This window comes from Capra hircus, chromosome 3, assembly GCF_001704415.2.
Source record: "Capra hircus breed San Clemente chromosome 3, ASM170441v1, whole genome shotgun sequence".
Classification (NCBI taxonomy): Eukaryota; Metazoa; Chordata; class Mammalia; order Artiodactyla; family Bovidae; genus Capra; species Capra hircus.
Window position 1 is genome coordinate 108,085,505 of NC_030810.1, and position 19,876 is coordinate 108,105,380.

Below are 19,876 nucleotides of genomic sequence, written 5' to 3' on the forward strand. Positions count from 1 at the left end.
ACGGCCTTGGGCCAATTACAAGAGAGAAAAACAGAGGCATTTTAAGAACAGGTTACTAGGCAAAAAATATGGTTAACATGTAGCATTATATCAGGTATAGCTTCCTAAAATCACAAACCAAGTGCTTGCTAATGACAAGAAGATTCAATAAAGATGAGATCTGGTGCTTGTGAGTGATTTGGGTGGGGCTTAAATTGTGTTTGGTTCTTGGAGGAGTTTGGAGGTCAAAGAGGTTGCCAAATATCTGTATCCAGAAGTCAAGGAAAGCATGGAAACAACCCCATGTTAAGTTGCCCCTCCCACTGTTCTTGCTGAGGTTCAGGTAGTTCTTTGAATAGCTTTTGTCCCGTATCTTTGGTGATTTTTTAGAAATCTAAAGTTGGTTATTTTGAAAATTTTGTCCAAATATTATTATCACTATTTGGAGAAAGGACTTGCTGAGCTCCTAACTCTGACATTCAGGATGTCCTGGTCCACATAGACATTTAATAACATGACAGATTGAACAAACAGGAGTTTTAACTCCTAAAAATTAAAGCAAAATGCAACAAGGAGCATAACTGCTTATCAAGTTTGTAACACACCAGAAGTCAGGGTGATTTAAAGCATAAAAATTTATTTGTCTCCAGGGGATACATTGTAGGGTAAGAAAAAAATCTTAAATTACCCCACATCATATTTTTGGTGGTAGGGTTTCTATTGTTGTTCTAAGACTGTCATGCGTGTATAGGCTAGTGAGAGAGTGTACAGTGGGACAGGGAGATAGTATAGAGTATAGTGTATAGTGAAATTAGGTGAGTACATTTGTGTTGATTCCCTGGGAACCAGGATTTTCTTTGTAGAGAAGAGTAGTTGATATGACATGGATAAATAAAACTCTGTAGTTTTAAACTTGAAGTATGTATAAAAGTATAAAATTTATTTATTGCAAGTACAACTTAAAAAATCATAATATTTAAGCTTTAGAAAAAGGTCCTAGCCACTTGAAAATTCCCCAAACCAATGCTTAGGACTCAGATTATGGTTTCCACATATTATTTTCCCATTGAAAGTCACCAAAGCATCTTGGAGAAATGGCTAATTTCTAGTTTGGGGTAGGAAGTTTCTACAAGAGTCTGGAAAAACTTTGCTGTACCAGAAGGTAAAGGGAAGCTCAATGATAAAGGCATGTTGAAAGGATTCATAGTGACTGGGTTTAAAAGGTTCCCATGTCACAGCTGGGACAGTTTGAACCTCAAGAAATGGCCAGGATAGATTCAAATATTTTTAATATGCTGAAATTCATGAGTGTTCAATAATGCAAAAACTTACCCATTGTTCTGCTAGGAAGCCGTATAAACAATTCATTCTCTCGACAATTGGTAAATATATGGAAAGAATCAAGTACTCATTCTGCCTTTGGTTACCTCAGGGTAATGAGATAGTTACTTAAAATGAAACTTTTTTAGAAATATTCTAACTTAGAAGACATGATACCTTCACACATCCCCTACAGAAGTACCAGATCTAGGTAAGCTGTTCTTGAGGTGTGTTCAGGGACACTTGCTTGCTCCTGACATGAGTTCAAAGCTATTTTTATACCAACACCAAGATCTTATTTGAGTGTATATTGTTTTCCAGAGACTATAGGACATCAGATTGTATTTGGGAGCAGATATGAAAATATAGCTGTGTTCTACTAAGTCAGATGTTCAAGAGAACTGCAAAAAGCATTTAAAAATTCTCTATTACTATTAGTTTATTTTTACTTTGAATAGTTAATAATGTATATTTTAAAATGTTAATTTTTACCCCTAATATAGTATGCATCTATTATATATGTATGTATCTATCCACCTATTTAAAATTCTATCCCTCACACATTGCTTGTGGGAATGTAAGATTGTACAGGTGCTATGGAAAACTGAATATTACACAAAATTAGACACTGAGGTAATCATTTCACTCAGCAATTCCACTTCTAGGTATAATACCCATAATGACTAAAAACAGACCTTTAAAGAAATATTTGTACATGGAGGTACATAGAAGCACTGTTCACAATCAGTTCAGTTCAGTCGTTCATCTCAGAAACCTGTCCTCGATATCTCCTGGGTGTCCTCGATGCAGGGAAAGCAGAACTGCAGAAGCAAGGTTAGTCTTGTTCTCTCCCCAAGACTTTTCTATTACATCCCACCTCCTTCTTTAAATTCAAAAGTGGAGAACACCTAAGTTGAGAGGTATTTAATTAATAAATGATCTGATTTCCATAGGAGTGGAAGAGGCAACTATCCAAATTTGTGGGTTTCCAAATCCCCAGGCTCTGGATTAGAGTCATAATCTGACATTATTACTGCACCTTCCTAACCCAGTGAAGCCTGAAGCCTGGCTGTCCAGTAACACCACTCCTGGGCCTGGCCACCTACTGCTGGTGTGCCACGTCTCAGGATTCTACCCAAAACCTGTGTGGGTGATGTGGATGAGAGGCGAGCAGGAGCAGCCTGGAACTCAGCAGGGAGACATCATGCCCAATGCTGACTGGACTTGGTATCTCCGAGTAACCCTGGATGTGGCAGCTGGGGAGGCTGCTGGCCTGAGTTGCCGACTGAAGTACAGCAGTCTAGGAGAGCAGGACATCATCCTGTACTGGGGTGAGAAGGAACTGGAGCCCAACTGGGGATGGGAGGAAATGGTCTTCAAGAACAGAGGGCAGTCCTGAGGAAGGGGGGAGACTTGATGGGTGAGCTAGGGAGGGAGGGAAGGAGAGGGGGAAGAAAGAGTGACAGAGGAAGAGGTAGAAAGGAAGAACAGAGAAAGAGAGATAGAGTTTGAGATTTATTTCTGGGACTCCAGTGCCAGAGGAATGAAAGTAGCTGAATTAAGGCAGGCAATAGGTAAGAATGAAGGACTATAAACTGGGTGGGATGGGGCAAGAAGAACAGACTGTGGGTGGCTGTGAGAATATGACATCTGGGAATATGAGAAAGAGAATCAGAGATGTCCAATCATCAAAAGCAGGTAAGCACAAAAGTGGGTATTGACACCTGGGTGGGCAAGAAGGCCTGGAGAACCAGAGAATGGGTTTGAAGTGATATTGTTTTGCTTTCTCCCAATTGCCAGGACACCCCGCATCCATTAGCTTGATACTTGTGGCAATAATAGTGCCCTCCTTGATCCTTTCTATATGCCTTGCATTATGGTTTTGGAGATGCTGGTGAGTTTTCATTTTTTAATCTTTTAATTTCTGTCCATTGTTTTATTTTTTCCCTCTTTTATCTATTAATATTATGTCTTTTTAGCCTCAATATTTCACTAGAAACTTTCCCCAACTTCCATCTGTAGGTAAATTTATTTTTAAAAAATTGCAGTAAATTACATCATGGAAAATTTACTGCATTAGCCATTTTTACACATAGAGTTTAGTATTCTTAAGTACATTCACATTTTATGCAGCCAATCTCTAGAACTCTTTTCATCTTGAAAAACTAGAAGTCTATGTCCATTAAACCACTTTCCCCAATCCTTGCTCCCTCAGACCCTGGCAACCACCATTCTACTTTCTGTCTCCATGAATCTCTATACTCTAGGTACCTCTAGAAGTGGAATCATTTGCCTTTTTGTGAATGATTATTACATTTAGCATTATGCCCTCATAATTCATTCATGTGGTGGCCTGTATTAGAATTTCTTTCCTGTTAAAGATTGTTTTGTTTACCTGTTGATCTCTCAACAGACACTTGGGTTAATTCAACAGTCATTTTTGCCTGTTGTGAATAATGCTGCTATGAACATAGTGTACAAATATCAATTAAGAAGAGCAATTTTTCGCTTGTGTTCTTAACAGGTCATATCAGAATATATCATGAGCCCTGAATGTCTTCTTTTCCACTTGGAATAAGTATCCAGGAACCCTGAAACTCAAGTTGTCCGCCTAATAATCAATCTGATCATATTTTTTCAAATGATCATCAAATTTTGTCAAATCATTGTTTCTGTAGGTTGTAAGATAAATCATAATTTATACCCTAGCAGAAACATAAATGAAAATTATTATGAGACAATATCACTAGCAGGATCCACTCAGATTTCATAGATGTGATTTGTGAGAAAGAACATACCTGGGAATAAATGAAATGATGTACACAACTTCATGGTGACATGCCTTTGACTTCTTATTTAAAACTTTTTTTTTTGCTTCTGCTGAAATATCATTTTTCAAATTGAACTAACTGTAATTATGCTGAGATAATTGTATTTGCAGAGCTGCTGAGCATTTTAAACAAAATGTCTCCATCTTGGCCTGGATGATTTTCTGCCTATAATGGTTAGCTGAGCAGCTTGTTTCTCAAGAAAGCCTTCCTTAGTGCTGCAGTGGAAGTAACCCTCTCTTGACTGGTATCTTGCATAGATCCACTTTACTCATACCCAGAACACTATGGTTCTCATTGTTTTTCTTTTCTTTCTACTTATAACTTCCTTGAGAGAAGAGCTTGCTCTTGGTGGATCTCTGGCCCAAATCATGTTTTTGTGTGTAGTGTTTTTATTGTTATTCTAAAGCTATCTTGTGTGTATAGGCTGGTGAGATATGATGTATAGTGAGACAGGTGGATAGTATGGAATACAGCATATAGTGGGTTTAAGTGAGTACATAATTGTGTTGATTTACAGGAAACTAGAATTTTTCTATGTGGAAAAGTTGATGTGAGGAAATGAGTAAAACTCTGTAGTTTTAAACTTGAATTGCAAGTATAAATAAAAAATGATAGTATTAAGACTTAAAAAAGGGTCCTGGCCACTTAAAAAACCCTAAAATGAAGGCTTAGAACTCAAATTAAGGCTTTCACATAGTATTTTCCCACTACAAGGAACCAAAGTACCTTGGAGAAGTGGCTGATTTCTAGTTTGGAGCAAGAAGTTTCTCCAAGAGTCTGGAACTCTTTGCCATATCAGAAGGTAAAGGAAAGCTCAATGATAAATGTATGATAAAAGGATTCATAAGCGCCTGGGTTGAAAAACCTCCCATATCATAATTGGGACAGTTTGAGTCTCAGGAGAAACAATGGCTAGGATTTGATGTTGTTGTTTAATAGCTAAGTTGTGTTGAATCTTTGTGACTCCATGGACTGCAGCATGCCAGGCTTCAGTGTCCTTCACGGTCTCCTGGAGATTGCTCAAATTCATGTCCACTGAATCAGTGAAGCTATCTAATCACCTCATTCTCTGCCACTCCCTTCTCCTTTTGCCTTCCATCTTTCCCAGCATCAGAGTCTTTTCCAATTCATCGGCTCCTTCCATCAGGTGACCAAAGTGCTGGAGCTTCAGCTTCATCATCATCAGTCTATCCAATGAATATTCAGGGTTGACTTCCTTTAAGACTGACTGGTTTGATCTCCTTGCAGTCCAAGGAACTCTCAAGAGTCTTATTCAGCCCTTCAGTTAGAAAACACCAATTCTTTGTCAGTCAGCCTTCTGAAAAGTCCAACTCTTACATCCGTACATTGTCGTTGTTGTTCAGTCTCTCAGTCCTGTCCGACTCATTGTGACCTCATGGACTGCAGCACGCCATGCTTCCCTGTTCACCACAAATCTGGAGTTTGCTCAAACTCATGTCCATTTAATCAGTGATGCTATCCAATCATCTCATCCTGTGTTGCCCCTTTCTCCTCTTGCTCTCAGTCTTTCCCAGCATCAGGGTCTTTTCCAATGAGTTGATTCTTCACATCAAGTGGCCAAAGTATAGGAGCTTCAGCTCAGCATCCATCCTTCCAATGAATATTCAAGGTTGATTTCCTTTAAGATACACTGGTTTGATCTCTTTGCCGCACAAGGGACTCTAAAGAGTCTTCTTCAGCACCACAGTTTGAAAGCATCAATTCTTAGGCACTCAGCTTTCTTTATGGTCCAAATCTCACATCTGTATATGAGTACTGGAAAAACCATAACTTTGACAATACAGACCTTTGTTGTCAAGGTGATGTCTCTTCTTTTCAATATGCTGTCTAGGTTTCTCATTGCTTTTCTTCCAAGGGCAAGTGTCTTAATTTTGTGGCTGCAGTATTGTCCACAGTGATTTTGGAGCCCCCCAAAATGAAATCTGTCACTGTTTCCATTTTTCCCCATCTATTTGCTGTCAAGTGATGGGGCCATGTAAGGCTCGGAGAACCGCGCTCTGAAAGGAACACTCAGGGACAGCCTCTAGTGGACTGACAAAGTGTATTATCCAGCTGTGCAGTTTTATGGTCTCAGGGAAGAGAGCATAAAGCAGACTTGCATGTAGGCTTTCTCGATAAACATCAAAGCATTCAAGCATAAAATACAGTTCCCACTGCCCAAGACATAATATAGCTTTCGCAAAACTCTAAAGGGAGTCTTATCATGAAACAAAAGTCCTTGTTCCCAGAAACAGGTGGTCAGAAGGAAGCCTTCGAACGCCTCAAGGCCAGGTGTATAACCCTTTGTTATCCGTTCCCAGCCTCAGGCACTCGGTGAACGCTCATAACTCTTTGTTGTGCTCGTTCCAGCTTCCAACCTTCATCATGAGAGGAGCAAATACATTTCCAGTATTTGCTCAAAGCCTTCCAGCTCCTCCACATTTCCTCCCTTTTTCCTTAAGAGCAAGGACTGTTGGAGCCATTTTTACTCTTGCTTTTTGGGTGGCAGTGGCTCGAGCACGTAATGTTTGGAATCTTATAAGAACAATAACAAACAATAAAAAGATCAGCACATAAGAAGCCATCGTATGAGGTACCCAATTTTTTTGGATTTAGAAAGGAAGTACTAGTGGATAGTGTATTATAGAAGTCAGTGTTACATAACACAGGGGGAATATTGTTGAAGGTAGACGTGATTTGTTGCTTCAGTTTTTCTATATCTAGACTAGTGTTTGATTTTGAACCTAAAAGATGTAACTTTATTTGTTCCCAAGGATATTCAGTGGCATTGTATGGCATATGGTCAAACAGAAAGTAATGAAATTCCAGTGACACCACAACTTCAATTGTACCTGTAAAGCATGCAGATCATCCCCCCACACACATAAGGGCAGCTTGTAGGTCATCTAAGTGTATTTGCATTTGTTGATCTATCTGAGCTTGTTGGGCCCAGAGATCATGAGAATCCTTTTTCCAGGCAGTAATGAAATCATGATTTTGAATAGAATTATACAATGCCATTCTAGAAACTGTACCAACGGTTATGACTGAAATAATACCCACTATAGCAGCTCTGATCCAGCCAATAAAGCATTTGCTTCTTTTTAGGGATTCTTTCAGAATAAAAGACAATAACATGGAATCTGACCAGGGTTCAGAGATCTTAACTGGAACCCATAAGTCAGTCCTTTGCCAGACTAAAAACAACCCTGTCTTTAATAACATTAATTGGCACACTATGATTTAAACAGGTATACAAATGACACAGTGCAGGACAGAATTGAGCCATTACTCCTAAATTGTCCAATAGCAAAAAGATATGGCGCGTTTACACAAGCTCGAACATAACCGGTGTAATTATACTCAATAGTGTAATTTTGTGGAATGGAAATATGTGCATAAGCATACGAGACACTAAACTGAGACAAGCAAGCAGGAATTTTCCAAACATGCCAGTGTTCAGGCCCCAGGACTGGACTGATTATCTGGGGTCTGGGAGGTGAAAGACCTCTGTTGTACCAGTTCAAAAGTTCATCGCGTTGATGCCAGAGTCCTGTTTGTGTTCTGTTAAGATGTGGTGCTTAAACATTATACCATTGGCACGTGTTATTATTTTCTTGTGATTCTGAGCTATTCACAAAGAGTCCATGAGGCCCCCAATCTACAAAAGTCATGTTGGTGTGAACAGAGACTTTTCCAAACCTTCTTCTATAGGTGGACCAGTCCATTTCCGGCACAGACGATTTTTTCTTCCAAGATACGCTGTCACAAGGAGGCTCAGAAGGCCTAAATAGATAGTGAGTGCAGTTGGCTATTTGTCCATGGTAGGTAGTATCTGTCCAGTTGAGAACAAAGGTCATGGTAGCAAACATTCCAAGACAGAAAGAGCCATTTGAGAAAGAGTAAGTCCACCATTGTGGATATAGACGGAGACACAAAGGGAGGGTGCTGAAACAGATGGGGAGCATTGGATGCATAAGTGTTAACTGTCTTTCCTTCCTCTTTTATTCGTGGTCCTAGATCTGACCAGGGGGCAGGAAAATGTAAGCTATCATTTGTGAAAACCACAGGAGATGATTTTGTCTAATCCACCACTTGTAAAAGAGGCGGGTTGGGGATATAAGCCCAACAGGTGTAATTACCACTTACCGCAGAAGCACAGGTTAAAATGGCCTGTTGGTCATCAATAGAGTATCCTCAGCTCGTCTTGTGGAGAAGGCAATGGCACCCCACTCCAGTACTCTTTTGCTTGGAAAACCCCATGGACGGAGGAGCCTGGTGGGCTGCAGTCCATGGGGTCGCTAAGAGTCAGACACGACTGAGCGACTTCACTTTCACTTTTCACTTTCATGCATTGGAGAAGGAAATGGCAACCCACTCCAGTGTTCTTGCCCGGAGAATCCCAGGGACGGGGAAGCCTGGTGGGCTGCCGTCTATGGGGTCGCACAGAGTCGGACATGACTGAAGTGACTTAGCAGCAGCAGCAGCAGCAGCAGCAGCAGCAGCAGCAGCTCATCTTGACAGATTTTTCATTTGCGCCCAGGTAGGAAAAGGCGCATTTGGTCAGGGACGTTTCATTTTCTTGCCGTCTTTCAGTGTCATCTGTTGCAATTTTCGTTTTAGTGCTGTTACTGGTCGGGGGGTGTGGAGCAAGGCCTGCCAGTCTTCTGACTCTTCTGAGTGGGACCCACTGTTCGGTTCCATCATCTAAAGTGACAAGACAATATCCCTTGCCTAGGAACTTAAGTGTTCCTGGCTGCCATTGATCAAGACATTTAACCCAAACAGCAGTTTGCTCAGGCATACGCGAGGGTGAATCAGAAAAATGTCGCTCTGCTAGTGTTTCCTGACTGTGTAGAGGCAAATTAAAATAATTGATTGTTAGAAGGGCTATAGGCAAGATGGCTTTAGGTCCATAGCGGTCCCTTAGCTTACTCCCCCTGTTTTGTTCATTAAGAACGAGCTTGAGTGTGCGGTGGGCCCGTTCAAAGACGGCTTGGCCCTGAGAGTAGTACGGGATGCCAGTAAGATGGCAAATACCTCATTGATGTATGAAATCATGAAAAGCATTGGCTGTAAAAGCAGGACCATTGTCTGTTTTGATGGCGGCAGGGATCCCCATCATTGAAAAACATTGTAGAAGGGCTGTGATGGCAGCTTTAGCAGTCTCGGTGGGGGAAGGAACTGCCCAAATGAAGCCAGAAAACGTATCTATGACTATAAATAAAAATTTAAAAGGGGGCAGTTTGTAATGTGTAAAATCAGCTTGCCATTATTCATTTGTTTGTAAGCCTCTAGGATTAGTCCTTTGGGGACTAGTGATAGTGGACACCTGGAGAGCATTATCAGTTTCTGTTTTTGCCAAAGGTAGGTAAATCTTAGTAGGGTCATATCTAGCTATAGTGCATAAGCGAGAGCATGCAAGAAAAATTATTTTCTCTATTAAGTCTATATAGGAAAGAATGTGTTTAGTCTGTTTGTAATGGAGATATACCCATTCAATAGGGTGATTATCCTGTACTATAATGGCCGTAGGAGATATCTTGGTACCAAAAACATATATCTGAAAGGGGGAATTGTAATTAATACAGTATACAAATGTTTGTTGAATCTTCTGTTCCACCAATTGTAATTCTTTCTCAGCCTCAGGGGTAATTTGTTGGGGACTATTCAAATCAGAGGAACCTTCTAATAATTTGAACAAATTTTGTAACGCATATGTGGGAATCCCCAAGGTAGGTCATAGCCAATTAATATCCCTGAGAAGTTTCTGGAAGTCATTGTTTGTAAATTACCCTGTCTGATAGAAAGTTTCTGTGGCTTTACGGTGGAGCCGTCCATAAAATATCTGAGATATTTAAAAGGGGAGTGGTGTTGTAATTTATCTTTTGCTATTAGTAGCCCATGATTAGTTAAATTAGTTATGACCTCATTACCTAATAAATTTAATTGAAATTCTGAGGGAGAAGCCAATAAAATGTCATCCATGTAATGAATGAGATGTACCTCAGGAAATTGTTGTCTGATGGGCTGCAAAATTTTTGTCAACAACGAATTGACAGACCATAGGGGAGTTCATCATACCTTGGGGCAGGACCTTCCATTGATACCGTTGAACAGGAGATTGATTATTAATACAGGGCAATGAGAAGGCAAAGCGATGCCTGTCCTCTGGATGTAAGGGTATAGTGAAAAAGCAATCTTTTAAATCAATAATCATAATAGCCCAGTCTTAGGGACCATAGCAGGGCTTGGGAGTCCTGGTTGTAATGTTCCCATAGGAATCATTATAGTCTTGATATTCCTTAAATCTGTTAACATTCTCCATTTACCTGATTTCTTTTTGATAGCAAAAACTGGTGAATTCCATGGCGATTGAGTAGTTTCTATTCTATTTTGTTGTAGTAATTCAGCCACCAAAGTATGCAAGGTGTACAGTTTCTCTTTTGATAGGGGCCATTGAGCTGTTCAGATAGGTTTATTAGACTTCCATTCTAACTTCAGTGGCTTTATCTCAGTGACCCCTAAGAAAAAGGTTCATTCAATTGTATAGTCACTTGAGCTTGTTGTAGAAAGTCTCTTCCCCATAAGTTTAATGGTAATGGGGCAATGTTCGGTTTAATGTAAGCAACTAATTGATCAGGGCCCAGGGCTTTTTTTTTTTTTTTTAATTTTAATTTTTTTTAATTTTCATTTTTACTTTATTTTACTTTACAATACTGCATTGGTTTTGCCGTACATTGACTTGAATCCACCTCGGTGGGTTCATGTTAGGGCCCAGGGCTTTTAAGTAAGATGAACTAACATTAAGTTTGGGCTGCATCTGCAGTTCCTACTCCCACCAGTTGGTGGGAGGCTAAAACCGTAGGCCAATCCGAAGGCTATTCCTCTATTCTTATGATGGAGACATCTGTCCCAGTGTCTAACATTCCTTCAAAAGTTCTTCCTCTGATTTTTAATTTTAACATGGGCCTATTGATTTCTTTTATAATAGTAGAAAGGGCTGAAGTAATGTTGGTACTCCTAAAGCCACCTGTTCTGGTATCTACCCTTTTATTAAGTGGGGGCACATAGGGTAATAGCAATAGCTGAGCAAATCTGTCACCCTTTTGAAAATACAAGTTGTGAGTCACATGGAACATTACTGCAATTTTACCTGTGTAAACTTTATCAATGATCCCAATATGTGCAATTATTCCATGCTTGGTGCTGTTGCTTCATCCCAACAGGAGGCCTACAGTATTTTTTGGTATAGAGCCAAAATACCCAGTTAAGATTTTCATAGGATTATTTACCATTAATAATTCCATATCTCAGGGAGCAGGAATGTCTACACATGTACTATGTCTGGTAGCCGCTGTTAATTCAGTAATATTTGGTTGTCCTCCTTGTTTAATGGGGCTATCGGAGAGCCCTTGTTCTAGTTTCCCAGAGGAGGTGTTTGGATGGGTAAGGCATTACCTTGTTTATTGAATTTAGAGCAGCATTTATTTAGCCAATGATTCTCCTTTTTACATCTTGGGCAGAGCCTGGGGGGCTTAGTTTTAATAGCCCCTCCTTTGTCAGGAGAAAGACGTGTTTGTCAAGGCAAGCGACACTGTTTCCGCATGTGTCCTGGCTTGCCACAATTAAAACATTTAACTTTATATTTTTGGGAAGCATTTAAGGTTTTTAAAGCAGCTATTTTAGCTTTATGTTGAATTGTCCCCACATTCTGGCAAGCTTTCAAATACTCCATAGTTCCTCCTTGCTCCCTAATGGGTCTGATAATAGCCTGACAATCTTTATTAGCATTATCAAAAGCCAGTTGTTTCAAAATGATTTTTCGCAAAGATGTATCCTTAAGACTGCGATCAACGGCTTCCTTCAATTTACTAATAAACTGAGCACATTCTTCAGTTGGTCCCTGCAATATTTTTACAAAGGATCCATCAGAGGTGGAACTGTCGATTTTAGCTCATGCTCTAATAGCTTTTTTAAAAAATCCAGTATAATATGTAATATTATAATATTACAAATTGTAATTGCGCAGCAGTTTCAGCCATAGCTTTGGTGCCGGTGAGAATTTCAAAATTTAGTCCAGCAGGGTTTCCCTTGCTTTGCTGTTCTTGCAAGATTAATTTGGCTTTATCTGTGACTCACATTTGCCACTGTAGTAGCTGTTGTGGAGTCATAACCATTTTAGCAACTAAAAAAATCTGCATGAAGCCATTGATCTGCCTAGCCCCAAGAAGTTCCATACAGTAGGGTGAGGTAGGTCTATACAACAAACATGCCTTTTTGAATTGCGTGAGCAAACCAAAATCAGGTGATTGCCACTGATTATGTCCAGGTTGAGGAGTATTAAATTGGACCGGAAACGCCCACTCACAAAGAGGCATGTCCTGAAGAGGAATGCTAGGAAACGGGGGAGCAGTAGCGGCAACGGACAGCATCTCGGCGGGCGAAAAAGCCGGTGTTAGAGGCTTGTTAATATGAGCTCGCGAAAAGCAAGGTTAAGGCGGATCAGGGACCTCTGGTAAAGTTGATTGTTTAACTGCTTTCAGCATCTGTGACTCTTGTTTGTCCGTAATCTGCCCTAGCATTACATTTTTCTGATTTAAAACCTCTGATAGATCTTTCTTTTCTAATTCATATTCATGCAGGGATCAAACAGTTTCAACCTTTGAATTTCCTTCCAAGCCATCTAATTGTTTCATAATGACCCATAAAAGAGACCAAGTTACCCACCATTGTGAGGGAATTTTTACCCCCTGTCTATAAGCTTTTAAAACATTATTTTTTACTCTGGTCTAAGTCTGTAAATCTAAGGTTTCTTCCTCTGGAAACCATGGATTATATTTAACCACTGTCTGGTAACAGCTAGTTAACTGCTCTTCTAGCAGATTAACCCCATATTGTTTCAAGAAATGATGCATGAGATAAACAAAAGGAATCTTACTTGTCTGATGTCTCATCCTGCTTACCTCGCTTCTGCAGGAGTGTGGTCCTTGTTCAAAACCAGTCTGCTGCTTCGAGCACCACGTTGGGCACCAGTTGTAAGGCTCGGAAAACCGCACTCTGAAAGGAACACTCAGGGACAGCCTCTAGTGGACTGACAAAGTGTATTATCCAGCTGTGCAGTTTTACGGTCTCAGGGAACAGAGCATACAGCAGACTTGCACGTAGCCTTTCTCGATAAACATCAAAGCATTCAAGCATAAAATACAGTTCCCACTGCCCAAGACATAACATAGCTTTTGCAAAACTCTAAAGGGAGTCTTATCATGAAACAACAGTCCTTGCTCGCAGAAACAGGTGGTCAGAAGGAAGCCTTTGAACGCTTCAAGGCAGGGCGTATAACCCTTTGTTATCCATTCCCAGCCTCAGGCACTTGGTGAATGCTCATAACCCTTTATTATGCTCGTTCCAGCTTCCAACCTTCATCTTGAGAGGAGCAAATACATTTTCAGTATTTGCTCAAAGCCTCCAGCTGCTCCACAGGGCCAGCTGCCATGATCTTAGTTTTCTGAGTATTGAGTTTGAAGTCAGCCTTTTCACTCTCCTATTTCACCTTTATCAAGAGACTCTTTAGTTGCTCTTTGCTTTTTCCATAAGGGAAGTGTCATCTGCACATCTCAGGTTATTGATATTTCTCCTGGAAATCTTGATTACAGCTTGTGCTTCATCCAGCCTGGCATTTTGTATGATGTACTCTGCATAGAAGCTAAATAATCAGGTTGACAATATACAGGCTTGATGTACTCCTTTCCCAGTTTTCACCAGTCTGTTGTTCCATGTCCGGTTCTAACTGTTGCTTCTCGACCTGCATACAGGTTTCTCAAACCATCTCTTGAAGAATTTTCGAAAAATTGTTGTGATCCACACAGTCAAAGGCTTTAGCATAATCAATGAAGCAGAAAGTGAAAGTCGCTCAGCCATGTCCGACCCTTTGCCACCACATGGACTGTATAGGCCAAAATACTGGAGAGGGTAGCTTTTCCCTTCTCCGGGTGATCCTCCCAACCCAGGGATCGAACCCAGGTGTCCTGCATTGCAGGTGGATTCTTTACCAGCTGAGCTACAGGAAAACCCTCAATGATGCAGAAGGAAATTCTCACATCCATACTCCATGTGTATGTAGTTTTAATGCTCTTTTTTTTTTTTTTTTTTTTGAGTTCCCTTCCTTTATCTGTGTTCCAGCAGATGTTAACAATTTGATCTCTGGTTCGTCTACCTTTTCTAAATCCAGCTTGGACATCTAGAAGTTAACTTTTGACACTAGGTTTAAATTACAACATTAAAACAAAAGTAATAGCACAGGCTACACAGTTGCTTGAGTTTCCTTTGTTTAGTTTATCAACATGCCCAGAATCCAGAAATGGAAAAGTTAAAAGCACCAATCAGTGAGTAATATTTATGAGTTTATTGTAGATATAAAAACAATTCACAAATGGGGAGATTCCAAATTAAAAGATTGATGTGAAGTTCAGGGTCATGAAATTACAGAATGATTTACTGAGTAGAAATGAGGAAGTTATTAATTTTTACAATGATTGGTTACTAGAGTAGAAGTTTCTCTTGCCATTTTTAGGTAGTTGACTTCTGTTTCTTTTATGATTGTCAGAGACATTTATGAAACAAACCTAGCTTGAGTTACACTTACTTTGGTGAAATAAGTTGGTTTAAGTTTTCTTACATGGCTTAAATGTTTTCGTCTATCAAGAAATTCTCACATCCATACTCCATGTTTATGTAGTTTTAATACTCTTTAGATACTGTGACCACCACTCAGACTGTATAGGATTGCTCAGTAGCTGTCCTCAGGCAACCATTAGATACCAGCTCACTTGGGCAACTGCCTTGTACTTCAGTGGGAGGTTCTCTGGTGTCCTCAGGCTTGCAGAAATATTACTTCTGGACCTGAGGTGTGTGTCTTCCTTGATCTTGGAGTAGACTTTAAGGTACTTGTATTTATTTTTCTAGGGAACTTAAGGGAATCAGAGGTAAATTTTCACCTTTTTATCTCTACCATCTCAGTCTAATTTTCACCAGTAAAGAGAAGATCTTGTTTACTGATCTTCTTGATTGGAGTAATTGAGATTTTGAAATAATTTGTTTCCACTCAGGATTTCCCTTTGATACCATGGGCCATTGACAGAGGAGCCTTTATAGTATTAGTGTGGAGTGAAAATCAAGCTCTGAGTACCATACTTCCTGGACATCATCTTCGTGTCCCAGTGAGTCTGTCAGTACCTTTAGCCAAGTATTAGCCAAGCAGGAGGTACTAATGGTGAGGATAAAATGGTATAGAGAGCATAGGTTCACTGTTCCAGTATCTGACTCCCTGAAATGGGGGCTGGGGTTCTCAGAATCTCCCTTTCTCCTGTGCATCTCCATTCTCAGAGGAGGTCTTTCTGTGAATGTGCACCAGGGTACTGTGGCCACTCACACGGATCCATTTGGCATTCTCTCCAAGACTACCTGCACTGCCTCTGTTACTGCTGCCTCACTGTCAGCGCTATATTTGCTGTATGAGAAAATGAGATAGGTGGACCAACCAAAGGATACTTCTAGATTAAAAGAGACTGGAAGTTCAGCAATTGTTTAGTATTACCCTCTTCTTTAATAGATGTGGAAATAAAGGATTGGGAAGGTGAAATAACTCTTCAGCACCACAAGGGAAATTTTCCAGGGTGGTACGTAAAAAGGAGATGAAGACCAAAGAATGGAAATGAGGTGGAGTGGGAGTTCAGAGCTGTGGGAGGCACAGTTTTTCTGAGATGTGCAATGTGGGTCAAAGATTTGTCAGCTGGGGAAGAGAGGAAGTCAATTTAGAGTACTGAAAAAAAAAGCTGAAATTAGAGATCAAATACTAGCCCCGAGAGTCAGAAGTTCTACTTCCCAGTGAAATGTTGCTTCTACCACTTCTGTTACTTGGAGTTATCCTCCCAGGTGGTGACAATGAGGATGGTAAGAATAACTCCGGCTGCTCCCAGCACAGGTGCAGGGGTTCTGGATAAAAGCATGCCACACCTACCACTAAGGGTCTGGGCTCTGCTGTCTCCAGCCCTCTCGTATTCTGGAGGCTGGTGATGGAGCCACAAGCTTTGGAGGCGGGGATTGCTTCAAGCTCTGTATTGTTGTTCAGACTCTGGGTTCTTTTTCATTCTATCCTGATGCCACATTTCCCTCTCATTCTTCTTATCTTTCCACCACTACAGTGTTCCAAGGGCCTACCTCCTTCCATCTCAAGCAGATTTCAACCTTTGTCAACAGCACATGGGCTCAAAATCTAGGCTCAGGCTGGTTGGATGACTTGCAGATTCATGGCTGGGACAGTGACCCGGGCACTGCCATTTTCCTGAAGCCCTGGTCCAAGGGCAACTTTAGTGATGAGGAGATGACTGAGCTGGTGGACCTCTTCCGAGCCTACTTCATTGGATTCACTCGAGAAGTGCAGGATCGAGTCAATGAGTTCCAGTTGGAATGTGAGTATATTCCTCTGATCTGGAGAGACTCTCAGTGACTTTCCTTTCTCTTGTGTCAGGCTACTGCTGCCTCTGATGACGGTCCCTTTTCCCCCTCTTTATCCAACTACATGTACAAGCTTGTCAAGAGTAGCCTTCAACTCCAACTCCATACCTCCACCCAGTATCTGAGATTCTTCCTGTTTCTTGCTCTCTTCTGTGTACATGACCACTCTTGTGGTTATTCTTGTTTGCATCTATGTAATTTGTTTCTCTAAAACCCCATGGAAGAACCTCCTTTCCTACTCTGTGCTTGAGTGAACTTAAGCGTGACTTTCTACTCCTCTAACTGATGTCCTCAAGCATCTGTTGCCCGATCCCTTCTCTACATGTAACCCTTCCTTCCACCGTGGAATGGTGCGCTTCTGACTCCATCACACGTTGCCCCTCTCCCCTCTTGCCCACTCTACTTCCTTAAAACTGCCTAACCCCACCGTTGATGATATGCATACCTCTCCCCAGTGCTCTTTCTGAAAAGTCCTGAATGCTGCAATTGGTTTTAGGTCAATAATTTCACCTCTCAACTTGTCACCACTAAAATAAAAAGTCCTATGCCTTTTTCTCATCTCTTTCTTTCCTGTTTGCTTTTTAATAACTTGTCTCAGTTTTCCTTCACACAGACCCCTTTGTGATCCAGGTCATAGCAGGCTGTGAGCTGCATTCTGGGGAGGCCATAGAAAGCTCTTTGAGAGGAGCTTTAGGAGGACTGGATTTTGTGAGGATCCAGAATCATTCCTGTGTGCCTGCACCAGACAGCAGCAGCAGGGGGCAGAAGTTTTGTGCACTCATGACTCAGTATCAAGGCATCTCCGATATCATTGAGAGGCTCCTCTCAGAAACCTGTCCTCGATACCTCCTGGGTGTCCTCGATGCAGGGAAGGCAGAACTGCAGAGGAAAGGTTAGTCTTATGCTCTCTCTAAGATGTTTCTTTTTCTCCTCCCACCACTTTCTTTAAATTCAAAGTGAGAAGTCCCTAAATAGAGAAATGGTTAATCAATTAGTCATTTGGTGCCCATAGGAGTGGAAGAGGCAACTGTCCAAATTTGTGGGTTTCTGAGTCCCCATGCTCTGGATTAGAGTCATAATCTGACATTCCTACTGCTCTTTTCTACCCCAGTGAAGCCTGAGGCCTGGCTGTCCAGTGGCCCCACTCCTGGGCCTGGCCGCCTACTGCTGGTGTGCCATGTCTCAGGATTCTACCCAAAACCTGTGCGGGTGAGGTGGATGAGGGGCGAGCAGGAGCAGCCGGGCACTCAGCAGGGAGACATCATGCCCAATGCTGACTGGACTTGGTATCTCCGAGTAACCCTAAATGTGGCAGCTGGGGAGGCAGCTGGCCTGATTTGCCGAGTGAAGCACAGCAGTCTAGGAGACCAGGACATCATCCTGTACTGGGGTGAGAAGGAACTGGGGCCCAACATGGAATGGGAGGAAATGGTCCTCAAGAACAGAGAGGGCAACACAGGAAGGGGAGGGAGTTGATGGATGAGAGAAAGATGGAGGGAGGAAGACAGGCATGGCGAGAGGATAGGCGGGGAGGAAAGAGAATCAGGGAGACAGAAAGAGAGAGTCAGAGGGACAAAGATTGCAGTTTATTTCTAGGACTACAGTGCAGGAGGTATGAAAATGGCTGACCTAAGCTGTACAATAGATAAAAATGAAGCAGTCTCCACTACTACAGTAGTAGTCCCACTGTAGTCTCAGTGGGATTCAGCAAGAAGGAAAGATTAAGGGTGGCTGTGAGCATAAGACCTCTGGGAATCTGAGAAAGGGAACCCGAGATGCCCATGCTTCAGAAGCAGTTAATGATGGTGCTGACACTCAGATGGGCAAGAAGGCCTGGAAAACTAGAGAATGGTTTTGAAGTGACATTCCTTTGTCTTCTCCCAATTGCCAGGACACCCCACATCCATTGGCTTGATACTTGTGGCAATAATAGTGCCCTCCTTAATCCTTTCTATATGCCTTGCATTATGGTTTTGGAGACGCTGGTGAGTTTTCATTTTTTAATCTTTTTATTTCTGTCCATCCTTTTATTCTTTCCCTCCTTTTTATCTATTCATATTACATCTCTTTAGTCTCAACATTTCTGCTAGAACATTTCCCTTTTGTCCCCAACTCCCATCTGTAGGTAATTTCTTTAAAATTGCAGTAAAATACATCATGGAAAATTGACTGCATTAGCCATTTTTACACATATAGTTTAATAGTCTTAAGTACATTCACATTTATGAAGCCAATCCTTAAAATTCTTTTCATCTTGAAAAACTAGAAGTCTATGCCCATTAAACCACTTTCCCCAATCCTTTCTCCCTCAAGCCTTGCAAACCACCATTCTACTTTCTGTCTATATGAATCTGTCTACTCTAGGTACCTCATAGAAATAAAATTTCTATGAATTTCATTTCATAGAAATGAAATCATTTGTCTTTTTGTGAATGCCTTGTTCCACCTAGCATTATGTCCTCATAATTCATTCATGTGTGATCTGTGTTAGAATTTCTTTCCTTTTAAATGTTGTTTTGTTTACCTGTTCATCTCTCAACAGACACATGGGTGAATTCACATTTTAGCTGTTGTGAATAATGCTGCTATGAACATAGTGTACAAATATCTCTTAAGCTGAGCATTTTTTTGCTTGTGTTCTTAACAGGTCATATCAGAATATCTTGTGAGCCCTGACCATGTCTCCTTTTCCATTTGGAATAAGTATCCAGGTACCCTGAAACTTAAGGTGTCAGCCTAGGAGTCAATCTCATCATATTTTATCAAATAATCATCACATTTGATCAAATCATTATTCCTGTAGGTTGTGAGATAAATCATAATTTATACCCTAGCAGAAACATAAATGAAAATTGTTATTATGAGACAATATCACTAGTAGGATCCACTCAGATTTCATAGATGTGATTTGTGAGAAAGAATATACCTTGGAATAAATGAAATGATGTACACAACTTCATGGTGACATGCCTTTGACTTCTTATTTAAAACTTATTTTTTGCTTCTGCTGAAATATCATTTTTCAAATCGAACTAACTATAGTTATGCTGATGTAATTGTATTTGCAGGGTTGCTGAGCATTTTCAACATAATTTCACTCTCTTTATTTAGATGATTTTTTAACTACGAGGGTCAGCTGAGCAGCTTGTTTCTCCAGATAGCCTGCCTTACTGTTAGAGTGGAAGCAACTCTCCCTTGACTGGCACTGTGCAGAGATTCACTTTTCTCTG

General features: G+C 40.9%; 2 protein-coding genes across 2 annotated transcripts in view; both read left to right on the forward strand.

Moving 5' to 3' along the window:
• The window catches only part of LOC102168221 (T-cell surface glycoprotein CD1b-2-like), a 64,083-nt gene extending 60,845 nt beyond the window's left edge, over positions 1 to 3,238 (forward strand). The window contains exons 4-5 of the mRNA XM_018046344.1: positions 2,352 to 2,630; positions 3,100 to 3,238. Coding sequence (XP_017901833.1) covers positions 2,352 to 2,630; positions 3,100 to 3,197 — 377 coding nt within the window. The 3' untranslated portion in view covers positions 3,198 to 3,238. The remainder of the gene's footprint in view (positions 1 to 2,351; positions 2,631 to 3,099) is intronic.
• Positions 15,843 to 19,600, forward strand: LOC102179433 (T-cell surface glycoprotein CD1b-2). The gene is made up of 6 exons (XM_005677288.3): positions 15,843 to 16,082; positions 16,334 to 16,600; positions 17,260 to 17,538; positions 17,758 to 18,036; positions 18,538 to 18,631; positions 19,294 to 19,600. Exons 1-6 carry the CDS (start codon positions 16,022 to 16,024, stop codon positions 19,313 to 19,315), a joined length of 1,002 nt encoding a protein of 333 aa, XP_005677345.2. The 5' UTR covers positions 15,843 to 16,021; the 3' UTR covers positions 19,316 to 19,600.